General features: G+C 39.9%; 3 protein-coding genes across 3 annotated transcripts in view; all 3 read right to left on the bottom strand.

The window, feature by feature from the left end:
• LOC124252884 (adhesion G protein-coupled receptor E5-like) overlaps positions 1–11,348 on the bottom strand; it is an 11,706-nt gene extending 358 nt beyond the window's left edge. The window contains exons 1-2 of the mRNA XM_046686561.1: positions 11,175–11,348; positions 1–1,797 (exon numbers count right to left, since the gene is read on the bottom strand). The exon at positions 1–1,797 is cut by the window's left edge and continues 358 nt beyond it. Of these exons, the coding sequence (XP_046542517.1) occupies positions 73–1,617 (1,545 nt within the window). The 5' untranslated portion in view covers positions 1,618–1,797; positions 11,175–11,348 and the 3' untranslated portion in view covers positions 1–72. The remainder of the gene's footprint in view (positions 1,798–11,174) is intronic.
• Positions 11,326–12,319, bottom strand: LOC124252885. The gene has a single exon (XM_046686562.1). The coding sequence runs from the start codon at positions 12,196–12,198 to the stop codon at positions 11,326–11,328; it is 873 nt and encodes a 290-aa protein (XP_046542518.1). The 5' UTR covers positions 12,199–12,319.
• A 1,259-nt stretch (positions 12,320–13,578) lies between these two features.
• On the bottom strand, positions 13,579–16,736 carry LOC124252886. The gene is made up of 3 exons (XM_046686563.1): positions 16,398–16,736; positions 15,449–15,640; positions 13,579–13,870 (listed from the first exon to the last, which is right to left on the bottom strand). The coding sequence occupies exons 1-3, from the start codon at positions 16,663–16,665 to the stop codon at positions 13,695–13,697; spliced, it is 636 nt and encodes a 211-aa protein (XP_046542519.1). The 5' UTR covers positions 16,666–16,736; the 3' UTR covers positions 13,579–13,694.
• Between the last annotated feature and the right edge of the window lie 3,838 nt (positions 16,737–20,574).

Below are 20,574 nucleotides of genomic sequence, written 5' to 3'. Positions count from 1 at the left end.
GAATCGGGTAATTTACAAACAGACTAATGTTATATATAGGTTGTATTCCTGGCCTTTCTGTTCACGCCTTACTTAAAGCCGAGATGTCTGTGTTGTAAGTGGCCCCGATTTACTGTTGTTATTGTTGTTTGAATTAGATGACGAGGTATATTTACTTGAACCTCTTTTCTTGGAGCACACAAGTCCTAACGTCTTTTTGTTTACGATGAATGCCAAAAATAGAAACACACCCTGGCCAGCAACCAGAATTGTGAATACATATGCCAAGACCCTAGTTTGTGTTAATTCATATAAGTACCCAAAGAGCCATGAAATTCCAGTAATTGTTGACAACTTGACACATGCTACCATGTTCAACTTTGAATTGGAACTTTTTTGAACAGGCTCGAACTTTCTCTTTAGTTTGCACATGGTGAATATGAAGAGGAAAATGTTCAACAAAGACACAACAGCAACGGGAACACCGAAACTGTATATTCGTCCTGAAACGGTGTTCAAGTAACATACCTTCCCACCATATCCGAACTCCCTGTCCAGAGAGTAGTGCACAGTTATGTTAATGCCGACAATGGCCACGGGTGTAAGGAAGCTAAACAAAGACCAAAACAGTAACGTTCTTTCCAGCGACTCACTGCGGCGCCATCGCAGCGGGAAGGACAGTTTGAGAAACATGTGGGTTGTACAGGCATTCATCCAACACAGAACGGACAGCCAGAAAAAGTGAATGAAAATGCCAATGATGACGCATACAGTTTCATTCTCGTTCTGTTCCATTCCAAACTCATACACACAGAGAGTAAGAAACAAGGTGACGATGAGGCACATGTTAATCACCCCTCCAGATGTTCTCAGAGTAGGATATGCACAATAAAACACGAAGGTAATGATGAGGAACAATAAAGATACACATGTACATACAACAGATGTCCGACCAAGAGGCCAGTCAATGTATTCAGGTGTTACTAAAGGGGCTCTTTTCACTAATTTCTGATAATCATCTAAACAAACAACAGCAGTGTCATTGTCACCCAGTAGAAACATTTCACTTTTAAAGATGCTGTCCGTACCGTTGATTCTCAATACATAAAACTCTTGCATATATGGATCAACCTTGTTCAAAGGTAAAGGACTGTGCAATGAAACGTTCGGAAACAGAACATTAGTGACATCTTGCTTGTCGCCATCCAGTTCCAGAAAGAACTCATGTTGTTGCAAGAGCACCTGTGGACATAGCGCTTGATTGTTCCAAGGTATATATTCTATCTGTGACGAAATGTAAGCAGCTGAGTTGGTGAGGCGTGCAGCGTTCATTCTTTTATCATGAACACCTTCATCGAAACAATTTAATGTTGGCAGGATCATTTGTGCACATTTCTGATTCAAAGTCAGCGATACGTTTCCATGTCCATATTTCTCATCTGAAATGTGTTTAGTTAAAATGTCTGGTAGAGAGGTCATCAAGTTCTCCAGGCTGGACGGTGTAGTGGAGAACATCTGTGTATATATGTGAACAATGAGGAAGCGGGGGTGGCTGTCGCAGTTCTGTAGATGATACAGCTGTTGTGATGTTCTCACCCACACGTAGTCATGAAGTTCGTTCTGAACACTATATAGCATCTTATCGATGGTGAACGTCAAATCGTCAACAGCTTCTCTTGAGACTAACCGTGATGGGACATCAACACGGACGTGCAGACATATCTCAAGGCCGTATATATTCGTAGCTTGAACAACATCATTGCATGCAGTTCCGTTGAAGATTTTCCCCTTGGAACACGTTACATTTCGGCACGCCGCCTGTGAAATAGAAGACATTATATTATTCATTGCTTGCATTCGGAGTGAGTGAGTTAAGATTTACATTCACATCGGCAATATTTCAGCCTTGTCGTGACTAAAACAAGTTTTAAATTCACCGTAATATGCATATAATTATATATGATGTACTTATTAAAAGCCTGTCAACGAAGGACAGTAAACAACTAGAATGGTGGTTTTAACAAACATTTTGAACGTCGACAAAAATTTCTTTCACAAGCTTTTTTTCTCAAATGGTTGTATTTAATTTCATTGTTACATTTTCAGCAGATATTCGAAAATGCGTCCCTTTTTGCAATTTCGCTATATTTCATTGACTCCTAAAGCCTACAAGATGTTTCAAAATAAACATAAAAATACAGTTGAAATTTCTATATGCGTTTCATTTTGGGGAGAGTATATATTCTTCAACGTTGGATTCTATAGAAGAAAGGAAATGATTCCAAAAACATTATGCTTTAGACTTTTGAATAAAAAAATATATATACCTGCAACCAAACATACCCTGTTATTTCACTTACAAAGAAATTTAAGGTAATATTTTTTAAATGTAAAACTTAAAAAGGTTTTTTTACTATTCAAAAGAGTAGGAGATATTCCAGTTTGGGGCAATATTATTTGGGAAACATGTATAACCGTATATGGATTCAGAAATTATAATTATTATTCCATTCACTTCTTTTTATTGAGCAAGAAGTCGGAACAAGAAAGACCAGTGTGACATGAGCTCTTATCGTTTCACAGTCAGGATATCGATACACAAATAACGTTGGTGACAAATGTCGACCTGGTCGACCAAGGGCGGAAACTGGTGCCTCTCAAATTGGAGATGAGTTTTCACATATCTACAGGTGATGGAATGAATGGACAAAGGATGCCCATAATGTCTACAGATGGAACTTTGGATTCTGGTTTACTTTGGACTTCCTTGACAAGAGATTATCGTAGATGGAATGATGTCGTTAACGTCAGACCAAACGATCAGGTGACTCGGTAATGGTGTGGGTGGTATCACAGTGACTAGCAGAACACCTTTACATGTTATTCACGCACGTCTCATTGGGCACGTCTCTTTGACTTCCTGGGGGCACATGTGGTGGCTTTTGGACGTTGACATGGACGTCGCATGTTGTTGCAGGAGAACAAGGCAAGAGCTGGTATTCCTACTGAGTGCCTCTAGTACAGACTTGTCACTCATGTTACATAGCTGGGATATACTTGGACAGTGCGTATGTCACCCTTAACAATCACAGACCACTGTCAGCGAACTTGGAGCTGCCCTTCAGGAAGACTGTTATAGAATGAACCAAGCTGACATTGGAGGTTTCATCTTGTCTCGTCGAATCCGGAACTGGCTTTAAAATAGATTCCGATTCAGGCCATATGATGAGTCTAATTGTTCATTAAGTGATGGACAGTAGGGCACTTTGAGTCTTATTAACGATGAATCTAAAATCGTTTTCTGGGCGTTGCAAGAAGCATTATTAGAAAAAGCTCAGCTGTTGTCTCCAGCGTCCGAGATAAACAATTTAGCCGGAAACTTCTTACTGTCTCTATAATAACGCCCAATAGGGACAAATTAAACGGAAACACGTAGAATTCAAAATATTGCGAACAAACGTTATATATATATATTGATCCAATCAATGAGATCAAATGACATCAATTGAATATATTTACGAAATGGTAACTTCTTAATGCATGGCATTATCATTCCCGGATAATATTATTACAGGCATTTTTCTGAAAACTATATATTGTAGAATATTTTAGAATTTCTCTGTTGATTATTATAATAGAAACTGCCAAAAGGTTTCCTCATCCATAAGAAATTTCTCCTTAAAGCAAAGTCGATTGTATAATTGTGACTATATCATGAGTATATAATTGTTTCTGCAGTGTTACAGCTACACGATGTTGTGTGTAAAACAATCGAGTCTGGAGCAGACAATCCAGTAATTGTCAACATGCGATACGACGACAGGGGATGTGTTTATGATATAGTGAAGATACCAGTTGTTCGCGAAAAGGTGAGCGTATCATGCCCCACCGATAGCATTCCTCATACAAATATGCTAGTCTAGCCGGGAAGTAATTCGGGAAGGTATGGTATAAGTCAAAATAAGAATTTCATCGGACATCATTTTGTCACCGAAGCATCAAGTTTGGAAAGTTCCTCCGCATGTCTGCCATAAAACATATTGAAAGCTTTGCTGATGCCTTGAATGTTGTAACCTTGTTCAAACAACTTCTTGGCAAGAATGGTATGACGCTCTTTGAAATCCTGATAAAAAGCACGTTGGTTGTACCTAAAAAGTTGTGAAATGTAAACACCAAAGGCTGGGGCTGTTGGAATATTGCATGAAAGAGAAGTTGACTACTGGAAAGTTGAAATCATTCCTCTATTCTTCGGTGTGACGAGAAACGCTTTAACCACTAGGCTACCCCACCGCACCTCATGGTACGTGGAAGAAATCAGTATACAAGTAGTATGCTTGGTATGCTTAGTTTGACGCTGAGTTCAGAAGAACAGAAGCCAGTCTAAAGGTAGTACATTGTACAAGATTTAAACTATTCTTTCATTGTTAAAATTATCAAGAGTAGGGTTTCGGGTTTAGCCAACAGGAGAATTAAATGCACAATTCCGTTGCAGAGACAGTGACTCTCACAAAGTAGAACACATTAACAGATTGAATACTTTGAGATATCTGACAATAAAAACATTGAGATATTTGAAAATGCTGATAATTAGGAACTGACATGTCAGTCAAATGTTTAGTAAAATAAAAAAAAATTCAAAATATTCAAAAGTAACATTCAGTTTTGTGGTAAGTTTATAGATAACCCATGTATGTTTCTTAAGACGTTTGTGGGTCAGACACCTGTTCCCAAGTTGAACACGGAGCAGTAAATCCCGTGAGCATTGGTATATAAGACATAATGTACAACTGATTACTTAGGTGCATTGTTACATATGTAAGTATTCAAACGCCATGTACTTACAATAACATTGTCATAAAACTGATTCCTTCCACACACATCTATCTTCAGCTCGACAATGCCCATCGGCTGTTTAACTGCATGATCCCCGAAGTCCAACAGTGAGGTAAGCCCCACACCGTCAACAACCCAGGGCAGCAACCCTTTTATGCAGGATTTCACACCAGTCCTCATGTGTATTGCAAACGTAACAAAACACATTGCGGTACTTTCCGGCGACAACATGGGTGAATCTCTCGCAGGCTTCCACTACTCTTCTGTCATAAACCTCCCATTGTCCTGTGACGTTGCATGAGGATATGAAACTTTCCTCACGATAGTTACAACTTCTTAAAACGCTTCCACCTGTAGGTAAAAACTTGACATCACACGCACTAGATTCTACAGCAATGTTGTAAATGTCTTCTGATGATTTAGCTTCCTTTAAAATGCTCGGATATATATCGCATTTCAATTTAACGTCCCAGTTATTAAAAACTGTCACATTGTTGCACAGTGCGCAGAATTTGTTCCTGTACAGATGTCCAGTCTTTGCGTCTTCAACTGGAACCTGATGCTCCCAGTCTTTAGAGTGTCGATCGAGGCACTCCTGTACAAGACCTGGAGTGGAGGTGACTGTGCACGATCTGATCATGTAATACCAATTCGTCGCGAATATGTCCATGTCTGGACTTGTATTTTCACAGCTATATGGAGCAGCCACAGAGGTCTGATTCCTGAGAATCAAGTAATCGGGACAACAGTCATCATACAGAACACATTCTTCGTCACATCGACATTTGTCACAGGTTAAGCGCACTGAAGTACGTATTTGTGGATACGTAAAGTTACACGTCTGCCCACAGTACTCAGATTCCGAAGCTACGACCTGGGACGGAAACTCACGAAAATAGTTGGAAGCTATGTCAAAGGCGTTTAGCTTTCTGACTTGAGGCGTCATAGGCGGTGGTGCAGTTAGGATAAAATGAAATGTAGCAGTTACGGTAGATGGTTCTTGCTGCTTGTTGGCCATAGTTGACGTTGTTCCCGAGTTTGTCTGTTGTGACGTTCCAATATCAGAACGGGGTATAAAGCCTGGGGCAATGACGGGCGTAGTGTCTGGTGTAACATCTGAGGTTTCATCGCCATCTAAATTGCTCGCTGTTACCCTTGTCATCGTCACTTTTGGTTGTGTAGGATATTTGAAACTAAATCCTGGTTTATTAGTTGTTGTTATCTCATCCTTGACGGGCTGAGTCAACTGTGCTGAAGTTGAACAACGAAGGCTCTTGTCCCACACCAACAGTACAAAGAGAGTCCAGACCAGCAGCATGATTCCACCACTGACCACGAGCACTGACCTCGAGCACTGACCACGAGCACTGACCTCGAGCACTGACCACGAGGACTGACTACGAGCACTGACCTCGGGCACTGACCACGAGGACTGACCAATGGACTACAACAGTTCTTCAGAAGCATGTATCTCAGTGACTTGTTGTTTTACAATGTGTGATAGCCAGTCTCACACTCCAACACCCGATACAATGTAGGGACCTATTTGCACCTTCAACAACTGACTCACTTGTATAGCCGGGTTTTTCACCACACGCTACGGGAATAGCGATACAATCAACCCTTCGGCAGAAGCACTCCCTGCTTATTGACGCACGAACTCAATTATAAATATTCGATTCATTCGTGTGCAATAACTGAGTGCTACGGATGTACAATTTCGCCAAGCTGTGTACATATCGGAAATTGCTAATTGTTAATTGTTTGACATTTCGGGAATGACTAATGGTTAACTGTTTGTTATATTACGTGCAATAAATCTTTTATCCATGGCACTGCAATGGGCGATAGGGAGCGGTGAAGGTTAAAATCACGCTCGTTACGCCAAACGGACCGGGCAACATTTAGTCTTTGAAACGATGTAATTTTGACAGAAACAACAGAATTGCATTTAAACTGAAAAAGAGCCCAAATGAGATGGAGGTTTGACTGTAAAATATAGATCTGTCTCATGTAGGGCTTCGTTATATAAAAAGGGTTGGTTGAAAGGGAATTGACATGGTTCAGGGACTGTGACACAAATTACCCACATGGGTTCCTCCTGACTCACGTCTCTCGTCATGAATTGCTGGACTATTGCTAAAGGCGGCTTGAAACAATATATAGTCAGTCAGGACGGCGCAATGTAGAGCCAGGTGTTTGGCATTAGTTTTTGTTGTTCTTTTATTCTTTCTTTTTTCACTTTACCCTCTTTTTGTCTCTTTTTTTCTCCACTTTTAATATTTTCTTTATTTCATTTTATTTATTATTATTTTTATTTTTTTTAAATTCATATTATTTACTTATTTATTTTTTATTTTCATTTTTTCTTTGGGGGCGGGGTGTGTGTGGGGGGGTTTCTATATTTACATTTCATCTTTTATTAGATAGACGCTAAACAATCTTTGTTGGTGCTGTTTTATCCTAGATATGATGTATACTACCTCAGGCAGGACTTAATGTGCCGGTTTATGCCTGAGGACAAAGTAAACACAGCTATGCATGAAGTGGGTGCAGCCTTTTCACAGGAAATATCTTGGGGCAATTTATATATTATAATATACATATATATAACATATGATTTGTTTTATAAAGATATTGTTTTTCTCCTGCATAGCGGGTAACAACGTAGCTTCGGGCTAACATCATGTATGGGTTCAAGTTGAACCCCGTTAAAATGACAGAATCAAATAATCGATCATGTATATTTCTTATATTAATCATAGATATATTTATTCATGTCACCTATTTACGTAGAATCTATTTGTTGGTACTATAGCTGCATGAACAGCCTCTTTTTCAGGGTTCGTGTCTTTGTGTCTTCTTCTAGAGTAAGGAATAGATGAATCAGTGTGCAAGGTTAAACAGGACAGTTTGAGATATCGAAATATATCATAGAGATCAATAACCGTTAACTATTTATCGATTGATTGTCGATAATTATCAGAGAAGTAACTTGGAGTAAAATTGCAAAAAAAGTCAATGAAATTAATATATTTCCCACCACATATTCCCACCGCTACTAACTCAACAGCGTCCTGACCATAATTAAAATGCAGCTCTTGATTAAAAACCTAACTTAGTGTATTGTGTGAGTCAATTAAAACCTTATCCCATCACAAACGTTTGTGTACGATGTTATCGATGACACCATTTTCATATCGATAATCAAGAATATTTTTTCGTATCGACGATATTTCCGATTATCGATCTTTTTAGCCAGCCCCAGTTTCGGATGAATAGTCAACTGAATTTCTTCGTTGCAACATCCAAGACCCTGAAAAGCGCTCATAAAGTGTGATAGTAGACAGACAGCGGAAGACGTTCCAAGTTTGACACACCAGTGAGAAATATGATGCAAGTTACTATTTCGACTTGGACCATACTCCTGGGTCTTGTCAGATGATTTCCCTGCCTTTGCCTGTGTTTGTTTCAGTTTGCTACGATGGGTCAGGATACCGTCAGGATATGCTCACCTTTTCGCGGTATTGAGCCACACACATGTTCACTATATAGTTGTAATCTATCAATCGACATTGCATTTATCAGATGTTTTAATGATTATGGAAATGTTTTTGTCGATGTCATATGCAATAATAACACCGAGCTTATGTCATACCTATATAAGTAAACCCTATTCATCACAAATGTATTCTAACAATTACTCTCTACAATACAGCAGATGTCCCTATGTTTGAGTTAGCACAGGAACTCGCAACCAATTAAAGTGAAACTATACATACGTTAGGAATATAAACAGAGCACAAATGAATAGCACCACAACAAAAGTTTGATAAATGTACACTTTGGCGACTGTACGCGAAATTAATGTTCCCGTGTTGTTGCAAATTTGATACATATTGAGTCATTTGTCGCTCTCAATACTCCCGGGACAGACAACAACTTTCATAAAATAATATTATGCAATTAAATACTGTTTTGGTGCCGTGATTGATCGAAGGGAATTGTGTAAAGGAATTAAAATAAAATTTCTAGAAAAACATTGTTTTGTTTGAAAGTAAAGGTAAAAACATATTATTCTCACCAGAAAATGAATCGTATAGGTGTATTTTCACGAATTCAAATATTTTAAAATGAGATAACATATACTTCTGGAATAACTCTGCATTATTTGATGTTGTGTCATTTTTAATGCAAAAAGATAACACCATTTGTGGTGTTTTCCTTAATCACTGTTTAACTGTTGACAGAATAATACCGAAATCTGTATGATTTGACACTCGTAAGACGCCCTTGAAGAGATGTGGTGGCAAAGGTCAGTTCACAAATTCAGTATCGTGTGTGTCCACCATTGGTGTTGATAAAGACTTGACAACGACGACGCATAGATGATGCTCAGCGATTAAAGAAAGCTTGGAGAATTTTGTTCCATGCCTGCACCAACGTCTGTCCCAACTCAGCTAACGCCAATACAGTACAGGAATGTTCTGCTGTCTCAGGAAATCTGTCACAACACAAGCGACATGTGCACGGGCATTATCTTGTTAAAGCGTGAAGTTACGTCTTGAATGAACGGCTGCACATGAGGCTCAATAATCTCATCCCTGTACTGCGAACCTGTCAGATTGCCAATGACAATGACAAGTTGTGTCCATGAGACTGTGAGATGTGATGTGTCTCCATACAATAACGCCTACGCCACCAAACTGTAGACGTTGAACAACTCCGTCTGTACACACTTGCCCTTCCATGAGAGCTGTCAACTCGTCAGTGAACAAAATCAACTCATGAGTGAACAAAATACCATCCCAATCTTGTCTCAATCCCAATACCATCCCAATCTTGTACCGTAGATGCTGTCTGCACCAGGCAAGACGTGCCTCTCGGTGACGTTGGAGCAATAAAGGACGTATCGCATGCCGTCAGGGCCAGATGTTGTGCTCCCTCAGTCGGTTCCATACAGTCCTGGAACTGTATTGGACGTAAGCCAGGAATGGTCCGAGTGGTCAAACTGCCAGTCTGAAATCGATTCCTTAGAATGGACACACACGCACGCACGCACGTACGCACACCTCTGGATCCGCCACTGGTCTCGACATGGACTGAATAAGTCTTTGAATTCGATCTTATGGAATTCTGGCCAACTCACGTACGCGTCAGTCGAGGTGATCCCACAAATGCTCGATGGGGTTGAGAAAGGACGATTTGGAAGGCCACGGAAGTACTTCAATGTTCTCATTCTGAAGATACTGAATAGTGCTGTGTGATGCCTGCTTTTTCTTGCTGGAACAACTCCCTCTGGCGGTCATTGATCGAAATCAAGTGAATCCTGGAGATTTCGTCTCTGTGCCAAATAGCAGTTAAATTGCCATGAAGGCACACAAAGTTATATTTCTGCGAGTATGATATTCTTCAATGAACCATACACGTTGGCCATTTCTCCAGATTCCAGAATCGAACGTTATTGCACCAGTGCAGAGCGAGACCAAAATCTGGCGCTGAGTCCAGCTTCTCGTAAACGATCACGAATGGTTTGCGCCTACACTCTCCCCAGAATAGGCACTGCACTTACAGTTGCAGAAACGGCCGACTGTGACAACCCAGCCTCAAGACTTCCAGTGGCAATGTTTCCATTTACAGCAGTAAGTCGCGCAATAACGAAATTCTTTTATTTAGCGTAAAAATGAAAATTACTGTCTAAAGCAAAACGGCCTTGTATAGGCAATGCCCCTGTGCACGCTACCTCAGAACTGCACGTGCATATCCATAACTTTTTCTCCATAACATTTTCATGCAAGTTGACACTTTCGAACGTAAACATGCATTAAAGTTTCCGAAAATTCGTTTTTGCGCTGTGCATTCGTTCCATAAACACAAACCAGCATTATAATGGCAAAATTATAACAAACAGAAATTTTAAAATTTATCTAAAATTTATTTCATAAATCAATATCACCTCTGCGTTTCGTTTTGGAGAGAGAGTATATGTCCAGAGAACAGGGACTGACCATACTTATCACGTGGTATGTTTAGATAACCGTCCTTGTTCCAATCATATAGTTTGTTGTTTAACGCCACACTCAGCTATATGGCGGTGGTCTCTTCATAATCCAATCTGGACCAGAATATCCAGTGATCAACAGCATGACATCGATCTACGCAAATGGAATACGATGACATGTGTCAACCAAGTCAGCAAGCCTGGGCACCCGATCCCGTTAGTCCCCTCTTACGACAAGCATGGGTTACTGAAGTATGATCCCAAATAAAACACATGTTGCATTTAACTCACTCTTCACTTATCACTCTCTCACTCATGGCCACCGTGTATTTATTATGCATGTATGGAAAGCTATACTTACAATAAAGTGGTCCAGGACCTGATCACGCCTGCAATGACCATTCGTTAGCTCTTCAACACGCTGCGTTCTTGGAACGGCATCGTGACTCTCAAAGTTCAGCAGTGTGGTCAGGGAAATGGCGTCGACAACGATACGGTTAAACCCATTCTCTCTAAGGATGAACTGCCAGCCGTAGTTGTTGTTGCACATAACAGAATACATTTCTGTATTTCCCATGCACAATGTGAGAAAACCTCTCGCAGGCTTCCACCACCCTTTGGTCGTAGAACACCCATTTCCCTGTAACGTTACATGACGATATGACACTTTCCTCACGATAGGTACATTTTCTCAAAGAAGTTGGATCCGAAGGTAGAAATTTGATATAACAAGAAGAATCCTCTAGAGCAGAGTTGTAAATTTCTTCTGAAGACCTGGCTTCCTTTAAACTGCTTGGATATGATTTGCATATTAATTGCGTCTCCCAGTTATTAAAAACTATCACATTGTTGCACAGTGCGCAGAATTTGTTCCTATAGAAATGTCCAGTCTTTGCGTCTTCAACTGGAACCTGATGCTCCCAGTCTTTAGAGTGTCGATCGAGGCACTCCTGTACAAGACCTGGACTGGAGGTGACTGTGCACGATCTGATCATGTAGTACCAACTTGAATCTGTTTTCTCAATGTCTGGACTTGTATTTTCACAGCTATATGGAGCAGCTACAGAGGTCTGATTCCTGAGAATAAAGTAATCGGGACAACAGTCATCATACAGAAAACATTCTTCATCACATCGACATATCTCACAGTTTCCGCGCTCAAAGAAACGTGTATGTTGATAGTCAAATTCACACGTCTTTCCACAGTACTCGGACTCCGTGGCTACGATCTGAGACGGGAACTCCGGGAAGATGTTTGCAGATCTATCAAACGGAGTCGGCAGTTGGAAAGGTTCTGGAGGATGACCAATATTAACCATGGACGTGACAGTTTCATGGATAAGGTGGGGAGGCGTAATGGCCGCCACTAACAGGGATTCAGTCATCAATATGAATGAGTCTTCCGGATGTTCCGTGTTAAATCTTTCTACGATTCCTGTAGGATTTCCGGCAGATTCTGTAGAATGCCCTATCCTTTGTGTAGGAGTTCCGGCAGATTCTGTAGAATGTCCTGCATTTCCGGCAGATTCCCTATCCTTTGACGCCCCTGTACCATCTGTGACGTTTCCGGCACATGTCCTGGAGAATGATCGTGATTCCGGCAGTTCCATCTGTGACGTTTTGTGTCACTGACCTTATTCAAAGGTCCTGTTCCGGATATTATTCCCTCGCGAAGAGTGGATTTCGTCGTTTCGGCAAGAACGCCAGCGGTTATGTTTCCTGCATCTTCCACAGACTCAGTTGACTGTGCAGCCGGACTGAGCATCAAAGTCTTTTCCATTACAAGTAGAGCCAAGAGTATTGGTAGACCAGTCATAGTGGTAACAACAGCGGGTGGTGCACAGAAGCAGCTAATATTGTCACATGTCAGTATCTAATGGTTGTTGGTTGTGAACATCCTTTTATATTGTCCGACAGTAATCATACTGTTTACTGACCATTCTGTGACCACAATGAGTGGGTTGACCTGGTCAGGTGCTTGTTGGTTGATCCGTGAGTGCTGAAAGTGACTCAAAGCGGTGAATGTGATTCACACGCTGACGACAACACACAATGAGTTACATGACATTGTACATAATTGATATATTGTCTCTATAGACACGGATGTTAATGGTCCCGTCGTTTCAGTGATGTGAACAGGTGGTTCGTACTAAATGATAAATGCATCCGTTACTTTCCTCTGACACTTTGCGACCATACAATAAATAAATATGATCAAGCTAATGTTCCCAGTGGACGGTATATTCACTGACTACTGTTCGTACTTCACGGTGATAGTCGGTGGTTAATGTGTATGACACTGTCGCCTCCAGCGTAGAGAGGTTGGTTATTTCCGGATAGATCGGAATGTTCCCAACTGTGCCTACAGTTCATTTTGATTACAGTCTATCAAAACAACTTTATGGTTTAGTGGTTTTGAAGTTTAACCTGGGTCACCCATCAACTGTAATGAACTAGCCCACTATGCTTGAGTGACTATGCTTTAATGAATCCGATACATAGAATAACAGGATTGGTGTTATATTTTTTTTCAGGGATGTTTGTAACATTAACAATTTAGATTTAATAAATATTAATGTTAAGCACATTCTTAAGAAGATTGACAATAAATTAAGAAACTGCCGAGAATTTAACACATTTCACAGAGAAATAAGCTTTTGACACAGTTTTTAGAGGGACGACGTGGGTTACTGGAGATCAATATTCTAACCCGGACCTTCACGGGTTTGATCTTCAGCAACCCGTGCTTGTCGTAAGAGGCGACTCACGGGATCGGATGGTCAGACTCCCTGACTTGGTTGACACATGTCATCGTATCCCAATTGCGTTTCTTGTTTCTAACCTGGAACATCACGGAATGGTGATAATGTTCAACAACAACCTAAGGTATTTCACATATGTAGGGCTGTACATCCGTGCACTCCACGTCAGTGTCGCTGCTGTCTTGGAACACCTGCAGACATGTCCCTTCGATCGTTGCCGCAACGCCGTTCTCCCACGTCCTCCCCAGACGTCCTCCACCAACGTCACTGACGTTACCAACATGGAACACCTTCGCTGCAAACAACAACCAGAACCATTCTCACATTGTTACCAAGAAAAATACATGTCATTTCTTTCTGAATGGCGTCGTTATGCATCTACTGTTAAAACCTTAATATGGCTGATTGTGGTGGAACTCTCACACAACGCTCACTTACTGTTATGTCCGCCATATAGCTGGAATATTGCTGAGTGCGGCGTAAAACTAAACTCACTAGTGTTATGTTCGTCATGCATTTCTTGACAGATCGGGCGAAGTAAATGATTGAATTGAAGAGAAAACGTGTCAACTCTGTGTTAACTCTTTGTGAACTGTATTTGGACAAATTGAGAATTGTGTTATCATAGACGATCCAGGATCTGCAAGTTGTAGATTGAATCCGAATTTCGCCCTGATTATGTTACTCTGGTTACGACCAAAAAGGTAGCCAAAGGACTTTCCACCAGCTCTGAGTTATCAACCCGTGATAACTGAAATATTGTTCTAAGGGGCGAAAATTCATCTCACTTAACAAACCGAAACATGAGTCTCATTAACCAATTCAGACAATAACCTATTATTCAGCCGATCCGAATTTTCTCATGTGAAAGTGAAAAGAGACACTACAAACAACTACGGTTGCACAGAATTCCAATTCCTTGTTTCATAAGGAAATTGTATTTACACATTAATTGTAATTATAAAGTTTAAAAAAATCGTATTTCTATATTTTAGGTCGAGGTTTAGGCAGCATGTCGTCAACTAAGACGTCACAGACTGCCCGTTTGAAGAGGTCGTACAATGATTCACAATTCATTTGGCTACCTGGTTACACCTGTTATGTGTTCTTTGCGCTTATTAAATGCATGTTTGCAACGTACAACGTGATTGATATAATATTAAGTTCGTACCAGACCGCCAAACTGTTCTAGCGGCCGAGCCTTGCTTTGAGATTTCCACGATTTCCAGATTTCCGTTTGTCAGAGCACGCTGCAGGACGTGTTTGTAAGGATTAGAAGGAGCGTAGTGTTGCAATATACAAGTGATTAGATGTATCAAATAATACTGATTAATATTTATATATCCAGCTGAATGAGTCGGTCTCAAAATTCTGGACTGGCTATTGTACTAAGTTGCGCAACAGGACGGAACCCAGTCAGCAGGAAACGAGACTGCTGTGTAATCAATGTTTTGACTTGACCACGAGAACAACTTCTAGAATGCCAATAAAACAACCACGTGAATGTGTCAATTAAATTAACATAATCATGGTCTGTAGTTTTGGGACAATATTATATATATGGATATTTGTTTTGTAATCGAGACTGCTATTGTCGATGTTCCTATTGACAACATTAAACAACATATATATATATTGCATAGATAAATAAGCCTTTTTCTCCAACATGTTTCGTTCTTTACTCTTCAGGAGATTGTACCGCTACAATCTCCTGAAGATAAAAGAACGAAACATGTTGGAAAAAAACATTCTATTTATATCTATAATATTATATATGAACACCTACTACTACATTTTGCGTACATATTATATATATATATATATATATATATACTCCTTCCGTGACACCTGGTGTCCGTCAGTCTATACTCACAGCCAGATGTGTATACTGTATCAATCAAGTCGCCCTCTGTGAAGATCATATAGAGTTGAACCAGTCTTCCTCCCTCGGCTCGACAAACCCTCTCTGCATTCTCCCAGCCGGTTGAGTTGTTCGTCACAATCTTGACGCACCGGTTTGACGTTCGTAGAAACGTATAGCCCGAGTGTCGACACGAACTTTTAACTGGAAATAGTAATTCAGGTGGAGACAGTGTCATTTTCCAAATTTTGTTTAAGATGAATGTGAGATAGGTTTAACGCCAACAGGCATTTGTCAGTTACATCTCGGTATGCCAACAAAATGTGGGAGGAAGCTCCGAAGTAACCATATCATTGACGTCCAGTAGTCGGCGGAATGTATGACCATGTATGATGTTTACAAACCAGTGATTATAACTCCAGGAATTAATCTATTATACATTTATTCATACTTCTTTCCTGAGGCAGGGGCAGCGGGTTAGCCAAGTAGTGAAAGCGTTCGCTCGTCACGCCAGAGACGATTCTCAACACGGGTACAAGGTGTGAAGCTGATTTTGATGAAATATTGCTAAAGGCGGTGAAGAACCATATTGACTCACTAATTCCTGAGTCTGAATACATTCCAGGGTGCCGTTGTACAAAGCGATCTTAGCGCTAAGGTGACCGTAACTCCCATACCTTAACATAGACTTAAGGTAGTCTTAGCGCTAAGGTTGTTTTGAACAACGGCACCCAGGACATCGGTCCCCTGTATCAATCTCTGTCCAATACAACGGTATAAGAATCCATACCGAAACGTTGCATCATATAAAATAAAAGAAGTTATTATCCATAAAGAACCTTACTTTCTTATAAACCAGGATTTGATGAATGGTCGAAATGGCGTCTACCACATGGTCTAACGCAAACTCTTACGCACGTGCGCACGGATACAACGTGAGGATAAACACCGAGAGACAAACCTGTGGTTAGCGAATAAACAGATCCTCCAGGATAATATTCAAATTCAATAGCGTCGCTTGTCTGGGTGAAACAGCACTCATTTACCGAGGGGATGAAGTCGAACATGATGCATGATGGATTACCATAGCAACTGTTTAAACAGTCCAGTCTGGATTCATGATATTCAATATCGCAGTGCACCAAGATCATGTCAGTAAGAAGCATCGAGGCCATTACATCAACTCCACACATATCCAACAGATTCACCTGATGATCTAGCGCGGCCATGTTTAGGTGGATGCTTCCAAAACGTATTACGTTTTGCCAATCTTTCACAAACACACTTATATACTACTTGTTTGTTGAACATATCTAGGGTTTTTAACCACATGAGCATTCGCTTAACACGTTTTGATCATGTGTTTGGTTACTTGGCTGGCTTTTTATAGACCATCACGGCACAGCTAATGTGTAATGCTTAAAACAAACGGGAAACAGTATATCTTCCTAAATGTTTAATTGATCTATTAATGTACATCCTTTCTGTTAGACGCTATTCTCTACAGAACATCAATTTGAATATTACAGAAGAAATACTTGGTAAACAGAAAGCACTTGGTCTGAAAGGCTTCCTGTGATGGGTGAGGATGTTTTTGTTTCTGGTTTGAACAGAACAGTTATAAAGATCAATGTTCTGCAAAACCAAATACACTGTGTATTATACAAATCCATGGCTGAGAGCACATTTTTCACAGGAGAGTGTTTGCAAGAGATGTAATTCCACCATGTGTAGTAAATCTTACCTCTTGTTTTCGTGAAACGTATTCAGGAAAGACATAGTACGTTCATGATTTTTGTGGCACCGACGAACTAGACACGTGTAGGTCCGGGTTAGAATGGATGATAAAGGCGTCCCGATCCACAAAGCCTTCATGACGTTACAACCTGTCTTTCTTTAGTCTTAGTGCTGAAGACTTTATCAGAGGTCAGCAACAAGAAAACCAACCTCCTGCCGGAGATACAACAGAATTTACAAACTCCACCGGTGCATGTTTAGAACAAGCCTTTATTGTCCATAGGAACATATGAAAACAGTTTTTGAACATCGCTTGTATAATACAACTGGTTTACAAACTGGCTTTAAGTTTGACACACATATGTACTTATAAACAAGTGGTAACACTTTACATCCACAATTCTGCTGCATCAGTTTTTTTACAAACATCACAAGATACACCCCACAGTCTTCACAACTGTTTGGTACTACAAACACTTACAGTATGTGCAATGCCAGTCTGTTAAAACCTACTTCAGGACTGAATAATACAAAATCTATAAACCAAAGTTAAAAAAACAAACAAATTGGATTCAAGGCTGGTATGGACAGCATCAATAGTCATGTAGAGGTGGGAGGAAAGCCTGATCCAGGTTGACATTTACAAGTGAAACCAACACAGGTAAGGTGCAATATATATAGGATCGGGGTGGAGTGAGTGAGTTTGGTTTAAACACTGGCTTGACAAATAATCCAACTGTATCATGTGTGTCTGCTTGATGTGGGAAGAAAGCCCAAATTGATGTAATTCTCAGACATTGACCACTTTGGTAGTGAGTGAGTGAGTGAGTTTAGTTTTGGGCACACTCAGCAATATTCCAGCTATATGGCGTGGTTATCACTTTGGTAAAATGAAGGAGAGGATATAATGCTGACAGATCTGGAAACATACTTAGGGCAAAATGGGATTCCTAACCATTATCATAATTATTTCCGATGCCAAAGTGACTCACTATGCACAGAGAAATGTGGTGTCTTAGACACATACTGCATGAGAACAAGAAGAACAGTGCTAGAAATGTTATTGAGTGGTCAAAGATTTGTTGCTGGAGTAGATTTTGCTAATTCAAATCCAGTTATGTGGCTAATTAAACTGACAATATATACTGTTACATGCAGTCACCACATAGGTCATATTATGTTGGGTAATGGCAGTAAGGTCAAATTAAACAGTAACCCTGATGGCACATCCATAAATAGCTGTTCAGTTTTAAACAGACTGCGGAAGTCACTGCATGCTCCCCAGACACTTCCACATACACCATTCACACCTGCAGTTGCATAAATATCATTGTCGTATGGCTTAGTACTGCGTATGGCTTAGTACTGATTATATTAGTTCCATGAGACCCCACTCATCTGTATTTGATGAGAAATTTCATGTACACACACATCTTTCAATCAGGTTCTTCTTAAAATAAAACACTATCACACAAAATAAAAAGGCTATCACACAAGACAGTTGAAATCAGGGTATCAAGGCAAAACAATGTGTAACATTTCCAGAAATCTCAACTTGCTGTAATATGACTTTAACTTATTGGCTGAAGTTGACATAAGATTTCACTGCATTTGTGAGTGAGTGGGTGAGTTTAGTTTTACCCCGCTTTTAGCAATTTCCAGCAATATCACTGCTAAGGGAAACCAGAATGGGTTTCAAATATTGTATCCATGTGGGGAATCGAACCCGGGTCTTCGGTGTGCCGAGCAAACGCTTTCACCACTAGGCTACCCCACCCGTTTATGAAAGCATACGGCTACTGATCTGGTACTTGACACACCTAACAGATGCAACTTAGCACACAAATATCGGTTTCACATTTGTGAGTGAGTCAGTTGGTGTGGTATAACCTTCTTTGAACAGTATTTCAGTATATCATGGCTTGTTGATTGAGGAAAGCCCAAAAAGATGCAGGCCTTAGTACTTTTCCACTGTGATGAAACCCAGGAGTGGTGATATGGAGCTGATAAACCTGCAGCTAAATATGGGTGAATCCTGAAACATGGCTTAGAAATCATAATCATAGGTGTATGTACACCCAAGGGATGTAACTGCACAGTGAAATGCAAGCTGCTATTTGAAACGGCCACCCATGCCTATGATAAAAATTGATCTACATCAAGTACCATATGTGATTGTCCTTTCACAGAAATAAGAAAATGTTCAGATAAAAAATTCCACCACACAACAGCCAATTAAATACAAATAGGAAAGGTATTTGAATGATTGCAGAGATACAGCATGCATACATTGTGCTGAAATTACCTCAGCATACAGTACAGGTGGGCAAGTGTTTTGGTTCATTTTATAAAGGATAAATTTTCAAAGACAAAAACACTATGGTTTGACACATATTATTATTTGACAATTAACCGAATATTCCATTACCACTGCTGTTAATAGTTCCTAACTGTGCAACATACAAATCTTTACATCTGCAAATTCAATCATTGACTAACAGGCATTGGCTGCTGAACATTGTTACCATAACGAAACAAAAAGCACCAGTTCAGAAAAATAGGGAAAAAACTTAACTAACAGAAGCATATGCATATATGCAAAACCCAAACAAACATAAATAAGCTGACTATCTTTGTTGAATGTAGATCCAACGCTACAGAAGCCTTACCAAAACAAGCACGCTGCCCCAATAAACGGATGATTATGCACATTATTGATACAGGACATCACATGATGGCACAAAGTGAACCCCCATGAAATAAATGTAACAGTGAGTGAGTGAGTTCAGTTTTATGCAGCACTCAGCAATATTCCAGCTATATGGTCTGTAAATAATTGAGTCTGGACCAGACAATCAAGTGATCAACATCATGAGCATCGATTATGACCTAACTTCAGGGCCATAGGTTTTCTGCTTCAGAATTGACAAAGAGAATATATCTTTGACTTTAAACACATCAATATTAATGAGCCATCAATTACACAGAGACCTTAAATAATCCGAATCATATACAATGATGTGCTTGCTCAGTTTGTACATGCAAGATAATGATTTGGATAATATACACACATTCATAAATAACAGAACCAATACAAAACAACCATGTGACACATTTAGAACTGAAAACACATTTGGCACATCCTCATTCGACTTGCTTATGTTTCTATCACATTAGAGAACATTCATAACACATTCTGAGAATGCTTGTCATTTAAAGTAAAAACGTGATTGCTTCAAGTGATTGTTAGATGGTTAGAAATGTAATGTGACCACAAAGCAGGTTCAGAAACTTCAGTAGTTTTTGTCCCAAACTGACCCTGCCTTTTTTCCAAAATATGTAGAATACAACACCTTTATTTCTTAGCATTATGTAATCTGCACAAGTTCCTTGAATGCCAT

This window comes from Haliotis rubra, unplaced genomic scaffold (genome assembly GCF_003918875.1).
Source record: "Haliotis rubra isolate DU_JTF1 unplaced genomic scaffold, ASM391887v1 Scf528, whole genome shotgun sequence".
Taxonomy (NCBI): domain Eukaryota; kingdom Metazoa; phylum Mollusca; class Gastropoda; order Lepetellida; family Haliotidae; genus Haliotis; species Haliotis rubra.
Note: the sequence above shows the minus strand (reverse complement) of the source record. Positions and strands in the feature narration are given on the sequence as shown.